The 21507-nt window shown below is 38.2% G+C and overlaps 1 protein-coding gene across 3 annotated transcripts in view; it reads right to left on the reverse strand.

Moving 5' to 3' along the window:
- Window positions 1-21507, reverse strand: part of LOC130905114 (ephrin type-A receptor 5) — a 130722-nt gene that overhangs the window by 50558 nt on the left and 58657 nt on the right. For all 3 annotated transcript variants that reach the window (XR_009061034.1, XM_057818148.1, XM_057818147.1), the window contains exons 4-5: window positions 11481-11636; window positions 4960-5298 (exon numbers count right to left, since the gene is read on the reverse strand). Coding sequence is in view for 2 of the 3 variants with exons in the window: in XM_057818148.1 (XP_057674131.1) it covers window positions 4960-5298; window positions 11481-11636 (495 nt within the window). In the remaining variant the exon portion in view is untranslated. The remainder of the gene's footprint in view (window positions 1-4959; window positions 5299-11480; window positions 11637-21507) is intronic.

The following is a 21507-nucleotide window of genomic DNA, read 5'->3' on the forward strand; positions in this document are numbered from 1 at the left end:
GACATTATTCTAACGAGAATTCAGAAAGATTTCACACTAAATAATAGGAAAATGGTTTGGCAGTTTCCCACCAATAAAACATGACATAAAAAAATGACACAATACCTCAATATACAGTATCACTAAATATACAAGTAACTATTAAATAAAATATTAATCAAAGTAGTATGTCTTAACTTTGTGGTGTTATAGTTTGACCCTAAAACAGATTCATTACATTTACACCATCCTCTTTTCATGTTACCAAGAATACAAACAGACTAGGCGACACTGTATGCAAAATTATGAGGCAAGTCGAATTTTTGAGGATAGATTTTGTTATTGGTATAACACAGTGCTCTTGGTCAATCCAAAATGTTTACAAAGCCTCAAACCTCAAAATTTAAGTAGTAAAAGTCCTTGCTTTTTTTGAGGAATTACCTACATGTAAACTCAAAATTTACTGTATTTAATTATAAGTATTTTATTATGTTGTAATTCAAGAGTGATGCACTCCTCCCATTTTTCTTGTGGGTAATAATTATTTAATCTAATAATAATAATAATTAAAAAGATATATATATAAATTAATTATAATATATAATTATAAATTAATAAGAATAGAATAGAATAGAATAGAATAGAATAGAATAGAATAGAATAGAATAGAATAGAATAGCCCTTGAAAACAAAGTGGGTAAGACTTTCAGTGTGAACAATATGCTCATGTTCCTTTCTTCTCAGTCAGTATTTTATCTGTCTAATATACTCCTCCGATTTTAATATACCAGTTCGATCTACATGTTGCTTGATTGCTTTGTCAATTCTCCTCTCCTGAGGCCCACCTGTCTTTCATCAGAAACAATCTCTTCTGTGCTACTGGAGTGACGAAACTTTATCATTTGGCAGAGACACTGGTACAGTCGTATGAAAAAGTATTTCAACATTGTGGAATTTCTCACATTTCTGTATAGAATCACCAAATCATCAAATGTGATCTGATCTATGTCAAAATCACACAGATGAATAAAAACAGTGCCTGCCTCAACTAAAACCACCCAAACATTTATAGGTATCCATATTTTAATGAGGATAGTATGCAAACAATGACAGAAGGGGGAAAATAAGTAAGTGAACCATCACATTTAATATTTTGTGCCCCTCTCCTTTGGCAGCAATAACTTCAACCAGACGCTTCCTGTAGCTGCAGATCAGTCTGGCACATCAGGACTAATCTTGGCCCATTCTTCTCTACAAAACTGCTGTAGTTCAGTCAGATTCCTGGGATGTCTGGCATGAATCGCTGTCATTTGGTCATGCCACAGCATCTCAATGGGGTTCAAGTCTAGAATTCAACTTGGCCAGTCCAGAACGTGTATTTTGTTCTTCTGAAACCATTCAGAAGTTGATTTACTTCTGTGTTGTGGATCATTGTCTATTTGCAGCATCCATCCTCTTTTTAACTTCAACTGTCTGACAGACGGCCTCGGGTTGTCCTGCAAAACATCCTGATATACTTTTGAATTCATTCTTCCATTAATGATTGCAAATTGTCCAGGCCCTGCGGCAGCAAAACAGCCCCGAATCATGATGCTCCCTCCACCATGCTTCCCAGTGGGGATAAGGTCGTGTGTTACTCCCAAACAATTCAACTTTGGTTTCATCAGTCCACAAAATATATTGCCAAAACATCTGTGCACTGTCCAGGTCCCTTTTTGCGAACCTTAAACGAGCAACAATGTTTTTTTAAGACAGCAGTGGCTTCCTCCGTGGAGTCCTCCCCTGAACACCATTCTTGGCTTTAGTTTTACATATAGTTGATGCGTGAACAGAGATATTGTACTGTGCCAGCAGTGTTTAGCAGACATTCTAGGGTTCCTTTTTACCTCTCTGAATATTGTGCGCTGAACTCTTGGCGTCATTTTGGTGGATGGCCACTCCTTGGGAGAGCAGAAACAGTGCCAAACTCTCTCCATTTGTAGACAACTTCTCTGACTGTCGATTGGTGAACATCCAGACTATTAGAGATGGTTTTGTATCCTTTCCCAGCTTTATACAAATCCACAATCCTTGATCGCAGGTCTTCAGACAGCTCTTTTGACCGAGCCATGATGCACATCAGACAATGCTTCTCATCAAGACATTTCTTACCAGGTGTGTGTTTTATAGTGGGCAGGGCAGTTTTAAACCACTCATCAGTGATTGGGCACACACCTGACTTATATTGTTTGGTAAAAATTGGTTTCAATTGCTCTTTAAGTCTCCTTAGGCAGAGGGTTCACTTACTTATTTTTTCCCCTTCTGTCATTGTTTGCATGCTATCCTCATTAAAATATGAAAACCTATAAATGTTTGAGTGTTTTTAGTTAAAGCGGACATCTGTGTGATTTTGACAAAGATCAGATCACATTTGATGGTGATTTTATGCAGAAATGTGAGAAATTCCAAAAGGTTCAGATACTTTTTCATACCACTGTATTTATCTGACCCCTTATCAAGTATGACACCTCCCGCACTTCACACTGGACTCACTCTATTCTTCCTCTGCTTGTCAGCTCTTGTTGACCTTCTCTCTGCCTCCTCTTACTGGGTCACACACATTTCTGACACAGATACTCGCTGTGTTGATCACAGTCATAGAATAATTACATACAAGGCATTTTGTTGCTACTGCAGCTATGAATAAAATGGGCTCAATGTTGTTTGAGGTGCAGAAGAAAAAAGAAAATATGCCGTCACGGTCGGTGGAGGAAACATTCGCCACGGAGGAGAAAGCCCTTGTGGAATGATGGCTGTTGTGTGTGAGGCAACATCTGGTAAAGGTGGCAGCTGTGTTGCAGCTCTGGTAAATAAAGCTGTCAGCTTTAATCAAGCCATTGAACACAACTCTGCTGGTGGATTAAGATGTCTTGCAATGTATTGAACTACAATGAGTAATTTTTTTGTGTCCCTTGGAGGCATACTAATGAAATCAGGTACATAAACATTGGGACAAGACGTTTCTCTTTTTTTTTTCTTGCAAATAAATCAACAGTGTTTTTTAAATAAAGCTGACAAACTGGGCTTTAAGTGCATCCAAAATCCCTTCATGGTACTGATGGTGTTGCGGTACATTAGTCTGAATATGGATAAAATCAAGAACCAGCTGCTTGCTAAATAAATATAAACAATGGGCATATTAGCTCTTGGCGTGTTCTTTTTAATGAATGCATGTTACATGACTAATTGCCTGATTGACAAAACTATTAGCAATGTTTAAAACATTGAACTAATTTGTTTCCAAAGGTATGTTTTAGGTACAAGACAGGTCTGTGGAAGTATTCGACAACCAGCTGCTTGCTTAATATAACCAATAGCAGACAGTAATAATCTTGATAAAACATTTTTACTGTAAACCAGTGCTCTTTATGAGGTCCATGCATGTTACAAACTAAGATCTAAAATTTTTGTTGTCACACAAGGATAGCGTTATGCAATCTGATAACATTGCTGTCAATAAGTATGTCGAGGACAAGCTCTTCAGATCGAGGTTTTTTTAATCGAGGATTTTCATTTAACAACATCAAAATGACCCATAAAAAATCTAACTTATTGTAATAAAGACACCGAAGAACACTTTGAAATTCAGTTACTCATCTTAACACTGGGCATTGGACAACTAAACTAAGCAGAATTCTGTTTTGACTTGGTTTTGATTTAAAGTGGATGGATTGCCTAAGTGCGTGACATCAAAGATGCTATGCTAGTGCTGATAGTTGTTAGCACTGAGTATCCTCTTCAAGCTAAAGTAAATTTTTTGTAAATGTAGAGACCCGTTTTTTAAAGTTTTTTTTTTTTTTCAAGTTTCCGACTGCCTCAAGTGGGATTTGTGGTGTCCGTTTCCCCTGGGTGAGTGCGCTGTATTGCGTTGCAGTTTATAGTCATATGCACGCTATAATCTGGAAATTACGGTACTTAAATCTAAAGCACTACAGCAGAGAAAAACTGAAATCTATAGTAAGGGTCAATCTGTTTGTAGGCCATAAAACAAAATAGACTTCACACACTGGTTGCCAACATGTACTTGCCTTCAACACAAGTAAATGAACAAGTGTAATTCAACCATCGTATTTGCACCCATAGCCAAGGAGCAGAGACTTGCTTGTCATATGTAATCTAACATAATCCCTAATCTCGAATTGGTTAACTGTAATCCCACTACAACTCCGATGAACTCAAAGTGAGCTCTGCAGTCGGGTGTAATCCACTCAGACTGCTGACAGTCACAGTGACAGCAGGGTTAGAGGTCTGTCGGTTCTCTTGACTGTCAGACAACCATCTGCTTCTTTTTTCTTTGACCAAGTGACCATTTCAGTCATCCACAACTGTCCACTGCTAATAGGACTAGCTCGTATACCACGAAAGCATGCAAAACATCTGTCAATGAACTTGAACGTTGTGCATCATAATTTTTTTTTTTTCACCTTATCACCTCAAATATAAGCATTTCAGGGAACAGACATTTTATTCTGCTCATTCCATCTTCACATGTTTGCATTTTCATAACAAGCACAAAAATAAACCACACAGGCAAAACTTGCTTGTAAACGCAAAAAATGGGTATCCCAAGGAGTTGATGTCACAATTTCAATTTACATTTGAAAAGAACCCAAGCAAGCTCCTAATACTGACAACTACGCCAAGGTCCATTGTCTCAATTAATGTTAATGTTAATCTTTTATGCATTACTAGAGCATTGTTTTTGCAAACAATAATGTATTGTCAAAACTACGCTAATCCAAAATAGAGCAAAACTGCTAGTTTGTAAACTTCAGCAGAAATGCTTTGAATTACCATGCTGCGTCCACACATGACCGTCTGTAAAGAGTTATATATGGAGCTGTTATTAGTGTCAGAATTCAGGTGCTTCAGTAATTGATGTAGATTTCTTTCAAATGTAAAAAAGAAATAATTTCAAACCATAGAATAAATCCTACATACCAGCTTGATTGGTGGTCACATTTAGTGACACATACTGCTTCATGTGATCTTTGGCCAGCTCTGACACGCCATTGACGGCCTCCAACAGAAAACTGTAGTTCGTGTGTGACTGCAGGTCGGCCACCATCACCGAAGTGTTGGACAAGCCGGCTTGACGTGGCAGAAAGCGAACGTTGGGACCGCATTCCTCCAAGCCCCTTCCATCCGGCAAGACTTGTCTGCATAGGACATTGTAGCGGATGTCCTTCCTTCCACCAGACTCCATGGGAACAGACCACTCAAGGAAGACGCTGGTCTCATTGACATTGGAGATGGCATTGCGCGGAGCAGACGGTGGCCCTGAGAGTCATTAAAAAAGAAAAAAAAAAAAATACTCATTGCAAAACATTCTAAGGCTAGGTTCACACTTCAGGGAGTACTGCCTAATTCAGATTATTTTTAATTCTGATTTTGTGTGGCCATTTATACTGCAAAAATTTAAGTGACTTGCTGTGTGAACAGAACGTGTGATGGAAGTAAATATGGTCCCTTCGAGAGGTGTCCACTGACACGCTTTGTGACAATTTCTGAGGATTTTATGCTGCCGGAGCCAATGTTTTATCAACTTGATTGCTTCACGTGTTGTATGACGAAGAAAAAGGTATTTCTTTTTATTTATTTATTTATTTATGTTATTATTTTGAATGGAACCCAAGATCACTTTATTAGTTCCTGTTTAATTTTCAACATCATCGGATGTAGATTAAAGACATTTACAGTATACTTCATGATTGGTTATTGTTTATTAGAATCCCTATTAGTCTTCACCATGGTGAAAACTAGTTTTCCTGGGTTACATGATCTGAGGTGTTCAGCCTTTTAGCAATGAAGGAATAAGTCCATATTCACTGAGTACAGGAGAAAAATATAAAATAAATATATTTGACAATCGTTTAAGAGGGATGATTTGAATCAATTAAAGAGGTAACAGATCTAAGAAGGTGAGGTTGATTTTTCCACTCTGAAGAGCTTTAAATCTAAAGGCTTACTGACCTTTTTTTTTTTTTTTTTTTTAATTCTTGGAGAGTAAGAAAATGATCAGTGTGACTTAAACTACACTATGAGGTAAACAACAACATTTGAAAATAACTAATGGTATTTCCTTCTGGGTTTAGGAGCTCGCCACTTTAAGAACCAATTTGCACAAATCCACAGAGACTATGATATAAAATATTAATATGATGAAGATAAGAATATGAATGAATGGATGAATAATCAATGATCGGCAGCAATGATTTTTTTCCCCCACATTTTTTTATGCACTTGCACGGAGAAACATTCATTAGAACAACATATTAACGTCAAACGACTATGCACTTTCATTCTCATTGAGTTAATTTGATATGTGAATGTTAGTTGATAATCAAGTCAAAGACCTGCGGTTGATATATATATGCATCCACTTTATCTAGTACTGAAGCATCCCTAAAGTTAATACTGAGCTTTTAAGAGTGGGCAAAAGATGTGGTCAAATTCAAAACATGAGATGATTTTTTGTTATTATTTTAAAAGAAGCTAAATGTCAGAGAATTAATGTTGGACTCCAATGAAAATGGATTGTAACGACTGTTGTAGAATCTCAAAATTTCAGAAAATTGCAGTTGTGCTTTCATTGTCAGAGTGTGCGCAGGGACTATTAGCTTTAAGTGTAGGGTTTTTATGCACTGAGCATGCACACACGCAGCACAGCGTGGGCGATTTGAAGTGCAGTGAACAAACCCTCAAGAGATCATATTGGAAAAAAATATTAAACAGGGATGAAAAGTAAAGCAGAGAGAGATGGAGATAATGAGACAAAGTAAAGTATCTTGAAATATGATGAAGCGGAGACCTTGTTTGGCTTGGCTGCGATTGTACAGGGATACAATAAAAGACTGGTGTGTTTACTATTTCTAAAAATGTTTGCAGTAGACAGAAAGAAGCCAAATAAATTAAGGTGTCACTCAAATATATTACACTGCAATCATGCTAGTACAATGGGGCAAGTAAGTATTTAGTCAACCACTAATTGTGCAAGTTCTCCCACTTGAAAATATTAGAGAGGCCTGTAATTGTCAACATGGGTAAACCTCAACCATGAGAGACAGAATGTGGAAAAAAAAAAAACAGAAAATCACTTTGTTTGATTTGTAAAGAATTTACTTGCAAATCGTAGTGGAAAATAAGTATTTGGTCATTACCAAAAGTTCATCTCAATACTTTGTTATGTACCCTTTGTTGGCAATAACGGAGGCCAAACGTTTTCTGTAACTCTTCACAAGCTTTTCACACACAGTTTCTGGTATTTTGGCCCATTCCTCCATACAAATTTCCTCTAGATCAGTGATGTTTTGGGGCTGTCGTTGGGCAACACGGACTTTCAACTCCCTCCACAGATTTTCTATGGGGTGGAGCTCTGGAGAATGGCTAGGCCACTCCAGGACTTTGAAATGATTTTTACCAAGCCACTCCTTTGTTGCCCTGGCTGTATGCGCTTGGGATCATTGTCATGCTGAAAGACCAAGCCACGTCTCATCTTCTATGCCCTTGCTGATGGAAGAGATTTTCACTCAAAATCCCTCGATACATGGCCCCATTCATTATTTCCTTTACACAGATCAGTTGTCCTGGTACCATTGCAGAAAAACAGCCCCAAAGCATGATGTTTCCACCCCCATGCGTCACAGTGGGTATGGTGTTCTTCGGATGCAATTCAGTATTCCTTCTCCTCCAAACACGAGAACCTGTGTTTCTACCAAAAAGTTCTACTTTGGTTTCATCTGACCATAACACATTCTTCCAGCCTCTTCTGGATCACCCAAATGCTCTCTAGCGAAACGCAGACGGGCCTGGACGTGTACTTTCTTCAGCAGGGGGACACGTCTGGCAGTGCAGGATTTGAGTCCTTGGCGGCGTATTATGTTACTTGTAGTAGCCTTTGTTACTGTGGTCCCAGCTCTCTGTAGGTCATTCACTAGGTCCCCCCGTGTGGTTCTGGGATTTTTTGCTCACCGTTCTTGTTATCATTTTGACACCACGGGGTGGGATCCTGCATGGAGCCCCAGATCGAGGGGGATGATCAGTGGTCTTGTATGTCTTCCGTTTTATAATAATTGCTCCCACAGTTGATTTCTTTACACCAAGCATTTTACCTATTGCAGATTCAGTCTTCCCAGCCTGGTGCAGGTCTACAGTTTTGTCTCTGGTGTCCTTCGACAGCTCTTTGGTCTTGGTCATAGTGGAGTTTGGAGTGTGACTGACTGAGATTGTGGACAGTTGTCTTTTATATTGATAATGAGTTAAAACAGGTGCCATTAATACAGGTAACGAGTGGTGCCTCATTAGACCTCGTTAGAAGAAGTTAGACATCTTTGACAGCCAGAAAAAAATGCTTGTTTGTAGGTGACAAAATACTTATTTTCCACTGTAATTTGGAAATAAATTATTTAAAAATCAAATAATGTGATTTTCAGTTTTTTTTTTTACACATTCTGTCTCTCATGGTTGAGGTTTACCCATGTTGACAAATACAGGCCTCTCTAATCTTTTCAAGTAGGAGAACTTGCACAATTGGTGGTTGACTAAATATTTATTTGCCCCACTGTATAGGTTGCCTGAGTTTATAGTGGAAATGTTTTGAATATTTCCAACAATCTTACTGTAAGCCTACTGTTAAAACTTACACACAAACGATATCATTTACACTCATGGCAGTATGAAAAACATTTTGAAAAGTTTGAAACAGCAGCTCAGCACAAAATCGACTGGGTTCTGATGAAAAAAGAAGACTAAAGTTTCGGGGTTATAGAAGACATTAAATAGGTGTGTGCTGACTTATTTAACAAGTGTTTGAATGTGATATGTCAGTTCTGAACATAGCAAAACCCCAGTGTTAAATATGGTGTAAAGGTTATAGGTCAGATTAATGGAGGAAAAATATACAGTGGTACCCATACATACGAAGTGAATTTGTTCCAGGACATTGTTTGTAAGTTGAAATGGTTGTATGTCACGCAGGATTTTCCCATAAGCATACTTTATAATTCCATTAATTCATTCCACAGCCCGGAAACCTAAACTAAATCTTTAATAAATAGTGCTGGTACTTTTACAAATGGCAATTACCATACTTGTCAACCCGAGTCCAATGGCAATCTTGCAAATAGTGATGTATGCCCTTACAAATTGGTGACCAATCTTACAACGTCGTATATACCGTGCAATATGAAGCAAAAATAAACTCAATTTTTAAAATAATATGAATTTATATAATTAATGTATAATTAATATTCTAACATATAACCTGGTGCAATCAAAGAACAATCAATATTTTCAGCTACATCATGATTACTAAAATTCAACAGTGACTTTTGTTATAATTGTATCTAGCACTTTTGGCAATTTCTATCATGTCTTTTGATGGCTGAACTTAATGGCACTTCAGCTTATAATTCAGTTTGACTTGAAGGTAGTTCGTTTGTGTGTTCAGTTATAAATTAAAAAGGTCAGTTGATAAAATTAACTTACCGATGCAATCTTTGAGTCAGGGAACATTTCTTTTGCTAATTCTGAGAAGTGATCAGCAATAGTTGCGGACAAATTGTGTTCTGCAACAAATTGGCAGAATAAAATCTCTGCTTTTGTCACTTTTCATTCTGCAGACTTCATCTTTATGACCAGTGTTGTTAATATTACTTTTAGAAAGTAAGAGTAATTAGTAACTTGGCAAAGTTATTGATGTTACTGTTCATGTTTTTTTTTTTTTTTCATTTAAAAAACAAAACAAAACAAAAAAAAAAAACATAGTAAGCTTTGCTATGTACAGTGGGGAGAACAAGTATTTGATACACTGCCAATGGTTTTTCCCATTGACAGTGTATCAAATACTTGTTCTCCCCACTGTATGTTTGGAAGTCATTTAATGTTGAGAATCAACTGTTAAAGTTGTTAACATTGCTCCAGTTTTTGCGTTACGAAAATTGCATTGCGAAAGTAGACAGAAGGGGACCCTTCTGTCTACTTTCGACATGTGAAAGTTTTAAAACTGTTTCATAATTTAAAGATAGATTCAAGTCAAGATTTGGCCGATTTAGGAGTATTTTAGATAAAAAGTTACTTAGGTTAGCTAGGAAGGTTCACTACAACAGAGCCTTTCTGAAAAGTCTACTGCTTTAAAATGGCGGCTGTTTACCAACGCCGCCAAATTTGTCATTTTGCATGTACAGTTGTTTTATATGCATGTGATATCTAGGCGTAGATTGTAGGCTGTCGGCTACAGTCAGGAAATATTGTAGCCACCTAGCCTAGCATTGCGTTTGCCACAACGTCACAACAAACACTCTTCTCTCTCTCCGTGTCTGACTTTTCTCGTGTCATTCAACCAACGTAATGCATATTAACGCACATTGTCTCGTTGCCGAAACAGTGACAAAATCCGAACGGAGAAAAAAAAAAACGTAATGCATGAAAAACGTGCTCACTTGTACAAATTACGCCGAAACCGTACAACTTGACAGCTATGAATTACACATAGCAAAACAAATAAATTATAAATAAATATCGGAATCATTATAATAATAATAATAATAATTCCTATAAAGACTAGCAAACAGAGGTTGTAGGAGGACCATCGAGATCGTAGACATTCTATGGCCGTATTGTCGAGCCAGTTCACCGACGCGCACACCACGCTCATATCTTTCTACCATTTCCATCTTCATTTCAATGGTGTCATCTTTTTCACCACCTACACTGACCTTCTTGGAACCCATGTTGGTTTCTCTCACAAGAAAATCTGCCATGTGTCCGTCCTGCGGGAGAACAAAGAAACTGCGGCGCTGTCATAAATTGTCGTATTTCTAGCATATCGTCGGATGTAGAAACAAACAACGAGTCAAATTTTACGTCGGATGTCGAAAAGAGATCATATGTCGAGGTACCACTGTAGCTTTATCTTGGTCTCATTTTTTTTCCCCTACATCACACGTATCATTTCAATAGAAGTATGGAGAATCTTTTTTATCAACTATAGCTCAGCTACTGCATTGCATTTTATTAAACTGTTTGGGTGTTGCTAATCTTGGGCCCTGTGAGTGTATAGTGAAACTTTTTAAAGCTTTGATACATTGCTACCTTGGTCTGATGGTGAAGTATAAATACCTGGCTGACCTAATGTGTGTAAGCTGATGAAGAAACATTGTGGTCATTTCTTTTTAAAACCTGTGGTGGTGTTTAGAGTCCAAAAGATAGAAGTTTTGTTAAAGTCCAAATATTTATGGACCTTACCTTACCACAACCAAGCAACAACAATACAAGTAGTAAAAGAAGACTGAATGAACACTGGAAAGCGTGATGTGTATTTAACATGTCTAGGAAAATACCATATGTTCCCTAAAAATTTGCACGCACACATCTGTGAATAGAGTTGTCTGTGGACTTCTAAATCAGAACAAATCAAAGGTAAACTGTACCAAATAAGTGCAAATACAGAAGTTCAATCTCACGTGTGCAGGCCATATTGGGAGGATCAGAGTCAATCTTGTGATATCCTTCTTCACAGCTGCATATAGTTGCTCCTGTATGCCGGGCCACACTGTGGGGTGGACATTTACTGCAGAGCTGAGACTCCAGCAGCGAGCGGTAAAACCCCACTTTGCAAGCTGGAAGACAGGAAGGGAGCGGAAGCCGCAGGGTGTTTAAAGTGGGGTAAAAAGATGAGATGATAGCAGCAGACGCACAGAGAGAAAGGGGTGTCATAGGGGAAGAGAGGTTACATGAAGTGGGAGAAGAAGAGATAAAAAGGACAGTACAGTTAGTTGCTTTGACAGAAAAGGAGGTCACAGTTGAAATCATGTTTCCCAGACAGGTTTGATGTTATCAGGGATACCAGTTGCAGCAACAAAAGAGAAAAATCAAACAAAAACAACATTTGTTACCTTGTTTTTTGTTCTACTTTTTCCGTCATTATTTCTCAAAGGATTAGTGTGATCTCCTCGTGTTTCATCTTAAGTATAAATTTGGGATTCTTTTTCTCTTAAACACAGCTCGTTCCCTCCAGATGTTGACATTCCGATTATACATATAATGGCAGGAAAAAGACCAAATTGGTGAGAAATGATTGTTCAATGAACTCTGCAAACCTTTTGTATAGCATGTCGACCTCGAAACTCAACAGTGACAAGTTTTCTGGGGATTTACAACTAGCTCTATTAAATATCACATCTCTAGTTGGTAAATCCAGAGGCGTAGCAAGGGTCCCCAAGGGCCCCAGGCAACAAGCAACATGGGGCCCTTCTGAGTCATGTGACACACATACATACTCGCGCAGTATAATGAACACAAAGGTGGGGGGGTGCGAGTGCGCGCTGCGTACATGTGCGGTCATCTTGGCCATAAAAGTGGCGAAAACTAAGCACTTTACACTGACTCATATAGATGTACTTACATTCGTTCATGGACGCACACATTTTAACAGGTGGCCGTCCTCTCCTCGCAATGCGCACCTTACGCCTATTCTCGCTCCCAGAATACGCAGCGCTTGTGACGTAGGACAATAACAGGACTGGTTGCTTTGGGAACGTATGCATACCCAAGGAACCTTGCTAAAAGCAGTATTAAAATTGCTAATAAAATCGTTTAGGATTATTTTAGATGCATATATGCTATATTTTTCTTATAGAGTATTCGACTCTTGGAATACGATAGACCCATTAATAGACTTTTTTTTGGGAAAAATCACAATTCCTTTAAGTAGTCACATGAATAATGAGGTGGCCTCTGAAAATCAACGTAAAACAACTCCACAAGGACTTTCCAGAGAGTACTTGGTGAGTCAGTCATTAAACAATCATGTGGTATTAATAGCTGATTGGACTTTGTTAAACATGTATAATCTACGTGACATGGTTAGTGCTGATTGGGATTGATAACATAATCGTTAGATAATCTGCCAAAGGATTCCATTGTATTGAAACACTCCCTACACTTGTTGCTGCGACAGTGCAGTAAAGCTGTGTGTTCTAAATCTGTAGGCCCTCTGGGGGCCCCTGCTGGCTGGGGGCCCTAGGCAATTGCCTGGTTTGCTTATGGGACGCGACGCCTCTGGGTAAATCTATATTGATTTTATCGGCAAACACAACAATGATAAGATTTTTTTAACATTAATTTGGTTAGGTTAAGATAATAGTGCAGCAGTATGAGTAAATCCCCGGTCTGATCAAGGACAGTTTTCAATGCATGTCATGTGGCCGATTTGACTCCTTTGAATATGTTGTTCTATTAAAAAAGCCCTTGCAATACGATACAAAGTTTTTTGATGAGTTTGCCAAACAATTGTCTAGCGGAAAAGCAAACTCTTCATGTGACATAACTATAATGAAGAACACAAGAATGCAAAGCAGTAATATTTTTTAGATATCATTAATAGAAACAGTAATAATGCCCGCACATTATTTTCTGTAGGAGACAAACTGACAAATCCATAATTATTAGTCCATTCTGAACTGAGGTTTAAAAAAAAAAATCATGAGAAAAATTATAGATTTTTTTACGAACAAAATATTTCAGATAAGACCAGCAGTGTGCAGCTCCAGTTCAACAATGAATATACACTTGCCCCCCGTCCGCCCAGTTAGTTTTAGGCATTTGAGCCTATTGGACAAGCTCTAACAGAAACAGTATCAAAATTAAAGCCCACAACTTGCTGCTTTGATATTCTTCCTTTAAACATTTTAAAAAACTGTTTTATCATTGCATATCTCCAGATGTACAGCAGATTATGAGTACTTCTCTCCAAGCAGGATCATTTCCACAGGCTTAAAAAATGAAGTAATAAAACCACATTTAAAAAAAATATCTGGATACCATGACAATTGGTAGCTCTAGGCCAATATAAAATCTGGCAATCCTGAGTAATATTATTGAAAACCTTGATTTGAGCAAACTCATGCTATTATGATGCAAAACAAACCTTTGAATTCATTTTAGTCTGGATTTTTGTCACACCACAGCACTGAGACCGTGCTCCTCTTAAATGATATTTGTCGGAAAAACGGCAAATGTCGGCAAATCATCTGTTCTGGCATTACTGTATCTCAGTGCCACCTTTGACGCGGTTGATAATAACATACACCTCATCAGACTGGAACAGCGGGTAGGGCTCATTGACACTGTGCTTCAAATCATATTTATAAATAAGGGATTTTTTTTGTTCTCAATTGGAAACCATAAGCCTGAACAAACTGAAATCACATGGGAGGTTTTGCAAGGTTGCATCCTTGGGCCCGTTTATAATCTCTATAGACATCTATAACTCAGATTATGGAACATTACAGCATTTTATATACAACTGAAAGAGATGAGACAACTCTAAAATGTCAATGCCCACACATGTTTACAGTGCCTTAGTCTCATTGAGTAAATGTGTTCATCATATCAATGAATGGATGTGCCAAGATTTTCACCAGCTAAATGTAGGAAAGGCAGAGGTGATCATTTTTGGCCAAAAAAGGAAAAGATCAGCGCACACCCTGGCACAAATCACTGACAGTAAGTAATCAAGCCACAATTTGAGATTGGTTGATTGATTGAGAGATTGGTGTAATTATTGACTCAAAACCGAACTTCGACAGTCATCTAAATTTGATCACTAAATCTGTCCATTACCACATAAAAAACAGTAATAATTGAGGGGCTTCTGTCAAATCAAGATATGGAAAAACTTATCAATATATTCATTTTTGAGTAGATTGGATTACTGCAATGGTGTATTTAAAGATCTTAACAAAATACTAGGGCTGTCAAACGATTAAAAATTTTAATCCCGTTAATAACAGCTTAAAAAGTAATTAATCGTAATTAATCGCAATTCAAACCATCTATAAAATATGCCATATTTTTCTGTAAATTATTGCTGTAATGGAAAGATAAGACAAGACGGATATACAGTATACATTCAACATACTGTACATAAGTACTGTTTTTTTTTTTTTTTTTTATTATAACAATAAATCAACAAGATGGCATTAACATTATTAACATTCTGTTAAAGCGATCCATGGATAGAAAGACTTGTAGTTCTTAAAAGATAAATGTTAGTACAAGTTATATAAATTTTATATTAAAACCCCTCTTAATGTTTTCGTTTTAATACAATTTGTAAAATTTTCAAATCCAAAAATAAACTAGTAGCTCGCAATTGTTGATGTTAATAATTACACAATGCTCATGGTGCTGAAACCCATAAAATCAATCACACCCGAGCGCCAGCAGAGGGCAACAAAACACCAAAAAACACAAGTAATAAGTGGACATGACACTGCTGTCATTTTAATCTGTTTGAGGGGGGCATGTGCATTAAATGCGTCTAATATTTTAACGTTATTAATTTTAAAAAATTAATTACCGCCCGTTAACGTGATAACTTTGACAGCCATACAAAATAACAATCAAGAAGCTGCTGTAGTTAATCCAGAATGCTGCCGCTAGAGTCAAATACGAGAAAACCGGACCATATGACACCAGTCATGAAATCAGTGTACTGGCTTCCTGTGAGTCAAAGGAAAGACTATAGAACCCAATCACATGACGTCACAACTCCGCCCCCCTGACTGGTGCCGCCATATTGTCCGTCAGCTCATCGTGTTCACATATTACCGCTACGTACATTCCTCCTGTTACTGCGTGTTTTTCTGCTTGTCTAAGGAATCACCGCCTAGTAAACGAACCCAAAAACCTTCCTGACAATCGTTAACATTGATTAATCAAAATGGTAAGGGCATGTGTGGCGGTTGGTTGCAGTAACAGAGAAGATAAACGGTCATTTTAGTAGTTGTTGTGTGCCCATTGTAAAAAGGGCAAATCTCAAAAGCAGCACGGATTGTTTATCTCGGTCCATGATGCGTTTGTGTCGACAGCTGTCAGACAGCGGGGAAAACATCAATATGATGCCAACACGATCGCAGACATCATCAGATGGAGACTACGAAGCTCGTCGCCACGGTCGCGCAGCAAGAAGGTGAGCGCAACAACTGGTGTTGTGCTGAAAAATAGCCGCCCTGCGTGAAATGTCCCCCCTGACGGGAGCGCCCACACGGAAACGACTTTCTTGTACCGTGAATATGTATTATTTTACTCTGCTTGAACTAATAAATGTCATACGTGTGTGATTGTCATTGGGATATGGTCGTGAAAACCTGTACATTTCTGTTGAAAGACGGTTATGTGGCCCAGTCCACGATTTGTTACTAAAATACAGTACTAATATTTTGTGTAATTTAATTATTTAAAACTGATCTTACAGTCGTAAATCCATTACCGTTTGGTGAAAAGGTGTCCTCTTCATTGGTTGGAAAGCAAACCTGCACCCACTTGGCCCTTTCTGGAATCGGTTTGACACCTGTGCTGTAATGCGTCCATGAAAACATTGGATGTTTTCACGTCAATAAAGCGTTTTAATTAAGCGCTCCCCTCAGGGGGGACATTTCACGCGGGGCAGCTATTTTTCGGCACACACCGGCCCGTTGTTGATCAAGTTTCATTTTACAATCGTGACAACGGTGACGCTCAGCTGATCAAATGCCAGTTTATATTCGGGCCGGTGCCGATTTTGGGTACCCGACTCCTCATTGTGACATAAACTGGAGTATGATTGGAAATTTTGTGGTCTCAGGACGAGCTCTGATGCACGGGACGGGACCGGACGGGAGGAAACATCGGTTTAGGCATCAAATATGGATCTGGCGACTGGATCGACCGAAGCGTTTCCAAATAACGGCTTTCATGCAACTCATCCAATGAGTTTACAGCGTCTGAAAGCACCGGGGCTTCCATAATTTGCAAGTGAATCCACCTTTCGAAACTACGATAATTGACAATACGGACACACAATGACGGACAATATGGCGGCACAATACAGCGATCACGTGAGTGTGTGACGTTGGTGATTGGGGTCTATAAAATCTTACTGCTCATCTACAAAAGATTGAATGGCCTTGGACCAAAATACTTGCTTGATTTGACCTCTAGGAAGCATCTAGAGCAGGGGTGTAAAACCGGTCCTCAAAGGGCCGAAGTGTGTGCGGCGTTTTTGTTCAAACCCGTCATGAGGACAGCTTTTCGCCAATCTGGTGTCTTCCAAGTGTAATCAGTTGATTGCAGTCAGGTGCTGCTTGATTTAGCAGAAACATCATCGGTTGAACTGTCTGTGCTGGATCTGTTGGAACAAAGACCAGGACCCACTCTGGCCCTATGCTGAACCTGTTTGACATCCCTGCTCTAAAACTCTTAGGTCATCTGGAACTGCATCCTTTTATTTGTTTTATTTCGATTTCTTAATGGTGTCTTACTGCTTTTCAAGTGATGTAAAACACTTTGAATCACTGTGTGTTGAATTGTCCCATACAAATAAAATTGCCTTGCATTGCCTATACTTTCAGCATCCAATTGACTTGTCTTTTTGCACACTTTATTGATTGTGCATGGGGCTGTGAGTTGACAGAATGTGACAGTCAAACAACTTTAATGCATTATGTATAGACACTGATGGGCGATTCAAATGGCTGCCATTGCTGCTAAGCCTGTCAGTCTCAAGTTCACTGATTTGTCACCAACAGCTGATTAAGAATTTGCACTTACATCTGCTGTACACAACAGCATCTCATATGGGCAACACATCGCACAACAGAATGCAAGAAGCAGATGTAATCTCTTGAACGCAAACACGCAATCCGTGTGAAGGGAAGGTTGACACACACAGAATGTTAACACGCACAAATGCATCAACAACTTCTGTCCCCGCAGCTATCCAGTCACTGACTTATCGCTGCAACATCCTCTCCCTTGTGTTGGTGTTGCTCCCAGACAGATACAAATAGACACGTGTGATAATGGAGCTTCCACAGGGGAGCCGTTTCCTCTTAAGGCTATGTGCTTGATCGCTCCTCTGTTTCTTATTGGAGCACTTTTGTGGACTATTCGGACCACAACTGTGATTAATAACTACATTAAGCATAGATAAAACCGGTGAGGTAAATAGGGGAAGAAAGGGGCGGGAATAGAAAAGAGGCAAAAGCAGGACAAAGGAGATGTGGAAGATTTGTGTGTATCTTGGGCAGCAGTGAGTCACCTTGATGGAACCTTGGCCAGTTGTCATGGAACGTTAGGTCTGAAAAATTTCTATCTGACCTTGCTGTCTGACAGGCAACCCCCTCCACCCCCTTCTACTGTCATCCTCCACCCCACAGACATTTAGCATACAGTATAGATGCCAGTCTCTGAATGAATGTTAGCTTAAAATTTCAACCTTAGCTAAAGTTAGTAAAGAGCAAATAACATGGCTTTTCTACATTTAGAAAAGGTAATGCTGATTGGTTTGTGGGTTCCCTTCTTTTGTCTCAAGAATAACAACATACAGATGGAAGTAGTTTTTCATCAACCGTTTTGTCTTGGTAGCACATTTACCAGGGCACAACCCATTTGATTTTCTAGATTAACGAATGAATACATCAATTTTAAGATACGTCAGGATTTCCATGCAGTCCAAGTCTTAACCTAACATCCTACATCAATCCGTGTGAACTAGAGCAGTGGTTATCAACTTCTAACTGCCAACAAAAGAAAGGGAAAAAAAACTCTCAAAAACCACCATCATAAATAGGGGTGGACCGATTAGGGTACCTCAAGATTCGGTATCGTGTGATTCACAAACATCCAAATTCCGATTGTTAAATAAATGCCAATTAAAGCGGAACTAAAACAGTCAGTGCGGTTTTCGGGATGCAATGAGGAACGGGCCGAGATTAACATCATGCTGAACTCATGGCTCTGGCTCAACTAAACCACCATTATACAGTAAATAGGGGTGGAATGATACGGGTAACTCAAGATTCGATAATGTGACGATATGTGATCCTAGAGAATCATATTCCGATTAGCGGTATGCGAAATTTGCGATTCTTAGATTATTCACGATTCGGCCGTGGAAAATTTGAGAATGATTCACAAACATCCAAATTCCGATTATTGAAAAATGCCAAGTAAAGCGGAACTAAAACACAGCCAATGCGGTTTTCGGGACGCAATGAGGGAAAGACAGAAATTAACATCATGCTCAACTCACTGCTCTGGCTCAACTAGCTAGATAAAAAAAAAAAAAAAAACAAGAAATACCTGACTACGGCCGACAGCCGCTACAAACTACGCCCACGTAATGCTGCGGTAGATATCATATGTAGGAAGAACTACATGCGAAATGACAGACTCGGCGGCGTTAGCACATGTGTAGAAAATTAGATGCGAAATGACAGACCCGCCGGCATTAGTAAACAGCCGCCATCTTAAAGCAGTAGACTTCCCTAGTTGGAGCGAACCTTCCGAGCGAACCTATTTAACTTTTTATCTAAAAATCTTGACTTGAATCTATCTTTAAATGGTAAAACAGTTTTAAAGCGTTAACATGTCGAAAGTAGACATAAGGGAAATTATGGAATAACTGGAGCAATTTTAAAAACTTTAATGGTTGAATAACAACATTAAATTGATTGAATGTAGTTTAAAGCTGCTGATACAGAATGGGGACTTCAATATTTAATTTACCGTTTTGAACTGTTAACTTGATACTGAAATAGTAGTTTATTTAAGCCTGAGAGGATTTTTGTACATTTTTTAAAACTAAGTTACAAAACAAAAAGCAGCTAATAGCTGGGGGGCAGGGGTGCAACAATAATTGATTTATAATCAAATCGTAGCCTCTGAATCCTAACCCTAATCGAATTATGCCACCTTTAATTCGATACACCATTTCTACGATATTCGATATATTGCAAGAAACTATATATGTGACTGAAAAAGAAAAAATACCCATAAAAAGGAAAATGTCTGTAATTATGCATGTATTCAATGCCAAAACCTGTAAGATGCAAAAATGAAATGTGCATTTGCATAGTGCCTTACTGCGCTAGTCTTGTAAACGTAAACACTGCATAGCTGAACAATTAATGTGCATGAATGGTAAATGGTAGAGATGTCCCGATCGATCGGGATGTCCGATCACGTCATTTTCAAAGTATCAGAATCGGCAAAAAAATATCGGCCATGCCTTTTTTTTAATATACAGTGTATATATTTTTTAATTAAATCATTTTCTAATTGTATTTAACGTTACAGACATAATATGTTACACTCATCCAGAGTCTTTAGTTTAGGCTTAAGGTAGGGTTATCAAATTTATCCCGATAACGGCGGTAATTATTTTTTTAAAAAGTGTATCATGTTAAAATATTTAATGCAATTAATGCATGCGTTGCACAACCCACTCACGCATTGTCGTGCTCAATCTGTAATGGCACCGTTTTACCCATATAGAGAGATAAAAGGCAGCGTAAGATGAGTAGAGTGAATTTTGGCAGCCTTTGGAGCCTTTTTTTAATTGGCTAAAGCCTTACAATCCCTCTTCCTACGATTAGAAATATCATGGGAAGCAATGTGGGGAAGCAAGGTAGCAATTGATCTTTATCTTAACACCTTACGTTATTTCCCAAAGCAGAGAAGATATATCAATTGGTAGCACTACGCACAGTCATGGTTCCACTTCCTATCATGCATTTGGGCATGGCTATAGTATCATTTACTGAAAGCTCAACAAATACGCTAGATGGCAATATTTAGTCACAATATACAAAGTCACAAGTCTTTCTATCTGTGGATCCCTCTCACAGAAAGAATGTTAATAATGTAAATGCCATCTTGAGGATTTATTGTCATAATAAACAAATACAGTACTTATGTACTGTATGTTGAATGTATATATTCGTCCGAGTTTTATTCATTTTTTTCTTAATGCATTGCCAAAATGTATATGATTGGGAAAAATTATCGGGAATGATTGGAATTGAATCGGGAGCAAAAAAAAAAGCAATCGGATCGGGAAATATCGGGATGGTAAATCGACAATACTTATATAGCCCATTCATCTACATGGTTACCATGCCTAAAGCACTTTACATTAGCGATTAATAAAATAACCCTTTACAGCTGGACCCATTAAAGGGCACAAACATTAATAACGTGTTTTATGTAAACAAGGACCGTGCATTGAATCATGAAACTGAAACGTCAGTAGCAACTTATTTGATTTGTTTTTCTGTGTTTGCGTTTTCCCGTTATTCTTGCATCTGTTCTTCTTCTATTGTCTACTCCTCACCAGCCTTAAAATTGCAAAAATAAAATTTAATAGGAAAATACATGGATAAAATCAAAATGGCATGAGAAGAAAAAACAAAAAAGTAGGGGGTGTATAAAACTTGTACATTTTGACACAGTGAACTACAGAGTAACGGACAGCATGGTGGTCAACATACTTTTCACTTGTTTTTTTGGATAATACAGTATTTTTATTTTAACTAAATTTACACGATAATGGCCTCTTTCCACCAACAACTGCCAGATCAAGTTTCCCATAAATTATCGATGGATTCCACTCAGTTTATGTCATCCTCTATGAAGCAGGAAACAGAATTCTAACAAAACTCTTTT

Source organism: Corythoichthys intestinalis, chromosome 17, assembly GCF_030265065.1.
Source record: "Corythoichthys intestinalis isolate RoL2023-P3 chromosome 17, ASM3026506v1, whole genome shotgun sequence".
NCBI classification, from domain to species: Eukaryota; Metazoa; Chordata; class Actinopteri; order Syngnathiformes; family Syngnathidae; genus Corythoichthys; species Corythoichthys intestinalis.